Genomic DNA, 5665 nt, shown 5'->3' with positions numbered 1-5665 from the left:
CGATTTTGAGTGGGTAAAGGGTGCGATGTAGAGTGGGGTAAAGGGGCGATGTAGAGTGGATAAGAGAACTATGTAGAGTGGATAAGGGAACGATGTAGAGTGGGTTAAGGGGCGATGTAGAAGTGGTTTAGGGGGGGATTGTAGAGTGGGTTAACGAGCGATGTGGAGTGGATAAAGGAGCGATGTGGAGTGGATAAAGGAGCGATTGGAGTGGGGTAAAGGAGCGATGTAGGGTGGATAGAGGGGCGATGTAGAGTGGGTTAGGAGCGATGTGGAGTGGGTTAAGGAGCGATGTAGAGTGGATAAGGGGGCGATGTGGAGTGGGTAATAATCACCACTTTGGTCACCATGTCATCGCTGCCGTGTTGATGTCATCGCTGCCGTGTTGATGTCATCGCTGCCGTGTTGATGTCATCGCTGCCGTGTCCATCTCATCGCTGCCGTGTCCATGTCCTCGCTGCCGTGACCATCAACTTGGTCAGCACGTTGGTCAACACGTTGGTCAACACTTTGGTCAGCACGTTGGTCAACACGTTGGTCAACACTTTGGTCAGCACATTGGTCATGGCATTGGTCAACACGTTGGTCAGCACTTTGGTCAGCACATTGGTCAACACGTTGGTCAGCACTTTGGTCAGCATCTTGGTCACCACATCAGTTAACTACTACACCATCACATACAACGATTAATGAGTGATTCAAAACATTAGAAAACAATTAGTTGTATAGGTGAGTAGGTGATGCTAGGTGAGTGTAGACAGTAAACACGTGAGTACGATTATGGTTGCAGATAAAACACTTTGCTGAGCTTGCCAACGCGTGCAGCGGCGAGCAGTGATTGAGCAGCGATGCGATGACTCGAGGGACTATGTAGATGCGATTTGATGTGGAGCAGGTCTAGGCGGATGACCATGATGTGGAGGAGGTACAGCAAGGAGAGGAGCCAGAGGGCGACGTTGAGCCAGATGAAGGGGGCGCGGATTGTAAAAATGAATTTGTCGCAGTTTTCGAAGAGGTCAATGAAGTATTTCGAGTCGAGAAGTTTCTTCAATTGGTGGCAGAAATTGGAGCATGTTTTTTCGAATTTCGTTTCGTCCAATTCTGACACATTTCCGAAGGCAAATCCATATCTATATAGTAGAGGTGGTACGCCTTTACATCGAACTATGGAACTGCATTTACATTTTGCATCACCAGTTTTGTCATCAACAGTACCATGCTCTCCACGTTTGCATTTGTCGCCGCGGAGGCATCCACGGCAGCCCCAATCGGCACAGAATATGTTACAAAAATCTTTATACAAATTGTTGAGTAACTCCCAAAACGACCATGGCAAGTAAACAGCCCATGATACGTAGAGTCCGGCGTGTTTGTTTACTAGGTAACTGTAGGTTTCGTTCGATGCGATATTAAGGTAGGATGCGCAACTTACATCCGAACGCCTGTTAGTGCATATATCTGAGCTTGTGAAATTCACGAGGTGCGGATGCTCACACGAATCATGAACAACGGACTGCGAACCATATGATTTGGTTAACGATTTTGTTAACTCATAGGGATCTGAATATAGATCAATAGACAAGTCGCGAACGGATGCTTCAAACGCTGATTGAAAACTGATATTAGGTAAGCCTTTGTTCCGGAAATTAGTAATATTAATCCATCCCTTCACCAGCGTTAATGCAAATCCGAAATGTTCGGGCAACGTTTTGGGTGGCTGAGGCTGTAGGCAGAATAGGCCTTGAATATACTCGTTACCTAAGAATTTAGTGAGCACTTCACCCAGCTCTTTGCCTCTTTTGGTGTTTCCAGAGAAACCTCTGAAACCCAATGGAGTCAAGCAGGGCATACCCTTCTTTAAGGTAGAGGGGCAGGTATTACATTCGTATTTACAGCCAATTTTGCTGAGTTGATGCGGCAGGTGACCGGGTAAACAATCGTTAAGGTAGCCCATTAGTGGTGAGTTTGGTTGGCAATTTGTTTCATCGTTTGATTCATCACTTGAGTGTTCGTTACATGGCCATTTGCCTGTCTTTATATCTTTACCGTACTTGCATTGTTGCCAGCCGTTCATATTGGTGCTTAGCTCACACTGTTGTTTCAAGAATTGCAACGTCGGTAACATTCGGCGAAGAATATCGAGGAACATGTCGAGGCAGTCTTCCCCTGAAGCCGGGTAGTTGAATTTCATTGAGTTGTTGCAGTAGTCACTTGCGTAGAATGTGTCGGCGTCACCAGTTCCAGCAATGGCGCACAGTACGTCATACGCTTGGGAGCAGATGTGTGTCACCGCTTTTTGTAAGGAATCATACGGTACCTTTCTTGGGTAAGCTTCTAGGCATATGCTTATGGTCTCACCCATGGAGAACGTAAAGCCGTCTGCCTCTATGTCTGTCTTCTTCTCATCTTTATTTATGTTTTCGATTATTTCAAGGATAGTTTCATCACGCATAGCTGTATGCACCGGATGATGCGGGAGACCAGACAGCCATAAGAGCATCTCGTAGACGGAGCATGGTTGTCTCCTCGACCCCAGAGTTGATAGGTGACCTACTTCATTGAATTGGTCCAAGTGATGGTAAAGGCATTTAAGTAAATCGAAGTAGTCGAAATTCACTTTCTCCGGCCCTTCCTTCTTGTTATCCTTATTGTAGTCACATGCTTTGAGATGATTCACAATTGAGGCGTCAAATATGCGCGTTGCAAGTCTATCATAAATATTGATACCAATTCTACTTTTCTTACATTCCGACTCGCCGTCCTTGGAGGTGTCCGATTTGGCGACCTTGTAGCCACAGCGCTTGAGAAATTTACCGAGAAGATTCTCGTTTTCACCGTTCGTTTCACATATAAATTGATTTTTCCAATTACCGCGACACTTATCATTTAACTTAGTAAGGTCCTCCAACAACATTGGTAGGAAACTCAAAAATACCTTAGCGCCGTTTCTTCCTTTAGTGGTCAAATAACCACTTTCCTTGTCATTTTTGTACCACATTTTAATCCCCTCCCCTCCATCATACCCGTTCACATACACCCGCTCCATCTCCTTGACAAACCCCTGCAGCCCCGCTCTGACCGCATCGAGCAGCTCCGGGTGCCGGGGGTTCGCGAAGGCGGAGGGGTGGAGAGCGGTGAGGGAGGAGGAGAGGGAGGTGAGAAAAGTGACGAATTTGTTATCATAATTATACTTTTTAGAGTCATTTGAGACACTTAAATGTTCAAGTAATTCATCTACATCGGTCTGAATATTTTTCACTTTTTTAGCTGGGTCATCGGTCAGTCCAGTGCCTACCGGGTAAAAGACGTAACTTAAAATATTAACGAGATATGCTTTCAGGTTAGCTGATAGACTTCTGAGCCGTTCGTTTGCTTGAATGGAATCAGTCTTCTTTACATCCAGTTTCTTCAGCTTATTATTCGAACCGGAAAACGCATTATCCTTATCCATTACTCTCTTCAATAGGCCTTTAACTCCGTTATTGTAGTCAAGCGCAATTAGGTTATTAATTTCATCAATTTGCATATGAACATCTCGTTGCATGGCTGTAAACATTTTGCGGGTTGCTTCATAATAATCTTCTTTGGCTCTAGACTGAATGGCAGTAAGAGCGGCAGCGGAACGTCCAGCTACGAAAGCTTGAAGATGGGCGATAACTGTCTCTGCTTCGTAGTGGATGACGGAACTGTAAAATGTATTGGCGTCTTCAATGATTCTGGCTAGTGTATTTGCTGTATTTGGCCCATCGATTATACTTTTAATTTCTGCTAGCAATGTCGTGAAACTCACGATACCATTCCATTCCTTAAAACCAAAAAATCCTTTACTCAAGACATCACTTAACCTCTCAATAACATCTTTGTCTTTTTCATCATACAACTCGTTTTGTAGCTTACTCAGTTCCTCCGTAAGTGCGCTGAAATGCTTCCCAGTGTCGCTAATGTATTTGACAATCTGATTCATGGAGCTACCAAGAGCATTACCTAATTCATTGATATGGCGGGTTACCTTGCTTGTCTCGACGGCATCAATCAGCTTCTTAAATTGATTTTCGAAATTTCTTATGTTTCGTTCAACTAGGCTAACATCGTTTGGGATGCCCGTTTCTTTCGCAACAAGATAACCAGAAAATTGTTTAATGTCTGCCAAAGTCTTTCGAAGTGATTGAATATGTGATTTAGGAGTGCTATACTTTTTTTCGAACTCAGTCTGCAGCTGCTTAACTTTCGTCCTCACTTTCTCGATCGCGGCGTCCACATTCTCGGCAGGACTTTTCTCTTGATCAGGGGATTGCGCAGCAACTGTGGTTCTAACAGCCATCCGTTTGGCTGATGATGCCGGTATTGTGAGAGCATTCTTCAACTTATCAAATATGGTTGTACCATTGGTGCTTGGGCCTACTATATATTTTAAGTAATTCAACGTGGGATATTGCATCTTATCCAATGCACTGGATTCCTCATTAACTTTCTCAATGGTTGTTTTTAGACCAGTAATGTCTTCTCTATTAAGTTTTGTTAGCATATCTTTGATAGACTTAATATTATCGCTAACAATAGTTTCAGCCAGGTTCCCAATCGCTTCATTAATTCCGTTTACTAACGCCTCAATTTCGCCTTGTATATCGTTAACATCAATGGCCATGGAATGAAAAAACACTTTGTTCATTTCGTCGTCGGCTTTATTTTTAATTTTATTATCGAGAAGTTTTATATTTTCTGCGATGCACTTTGCTCTCGCAAATACGTCTGTTGCCATGTCCTTCAAATGTAACATCTGCTCACTAGCATTTTGCGACGCCTTTTCAAGGTTATGCCCACTTTTCCGAGCATCTCCCAGAAGGCTCCTTACGGAATCTATCATACCCGATACTCTTTTTTCAGCATCCCTTTCAAAGCCGTCCGCTCCTTCTTTTATTATTCGCGTCTGTTTCACTAACCGCTCATGAATTTGTGTTGCCTTTTTAATTGCACTGTCAATTACAGCACTCGTCTTTCGAAGCCATGCATCCAAATTATTATGGATGGCTCCCAATTTCTCATTTAGGTTTTCAATAGGCGTTTTAATACGCGTTTCAAAAGTTCTTTGCAATGTATCCGTCAATTGTCCAATACGTTTTTCCACTCTATCTCTCACTTGCCGTTTTAGAACATTAAGCTGTATTTCCGTCTCTCTTAATAGTTCCTTCAACTCCTCATTCTTCGCCGCCTCCACGAACGATTTAACCTGCAACTTAATTTCAAATACAGCATTTTTCAACTTATCTTTCAGGTTTTTGTCGAGCGTTTTATAACCGCCCTCTGCATGGTCAAATGCCGTGGACAGTTCCTGGGCCTTGGAGATACAGTTGCCCAGATGGGCGGCGACATACTGCAAGTCAGCATCATCACTAAGTCTATTTAAATCATTAAGTGCATCATGCATATTACTAATATTAACAGTTGTTAGAGTTTTGAATTTATCTATAGTGTACTTTGTTCTACTAGTGAGCTCTCCATCCCACTCCCCCAGCGCCGTGCTCACAGCGTCAACGGCCGCAGACAATCCGCCAGGATTGTGCATACTGTCTTTAATTTTTTGGAGTGTCTTATCCATGTTCTTATAATACGTTGAAACGCTTGGATCTTTTTTCACCGCACCAAGCACACCACTCAAAAATCCCAT

The 5665-nt window shown here is 43.5% G+C and overlaps 1 protein-coding gene across 1 annotated transcript; it reads right to left on the bottom strand.

Annotated features, from left to right (window-relative positions):
* Nucleotides 1-778: 778 nt before the first annotated feature.
* BBBOND_0004100 (hypothetical protein, conserved) lies at nucleotides 779-5665 on the bottom strand (the record flags this gene model as incomplete). Its single annotated transcript, XM_012915243.1, has 1 exon — nucleotides 779-5665. The coding sequence occupies one exon, from the start codon at nucleotides 5663-5665 to the stop codon at nucleotides 779-781; it is 4887 nt and encodes a 1628-aa protein (XP_012770697.1).

Source organism: Babesia bigemina, scaffold Bbigscaff_72698, assembly GCF_000981445.1.
Source record: "Babesia bigemina genome assembly Bbig001, scaffold Bbigscaff_72698".
Lineage (NCBI taxonomy): Eukaryota > Apicomplexa > Aconoidasida > Piroplasmida > Babesiidae > Babesia > Babesia bigemina.
This window is presented reverse-complemented; position numbering and strand designations above follow the sequence as displayed.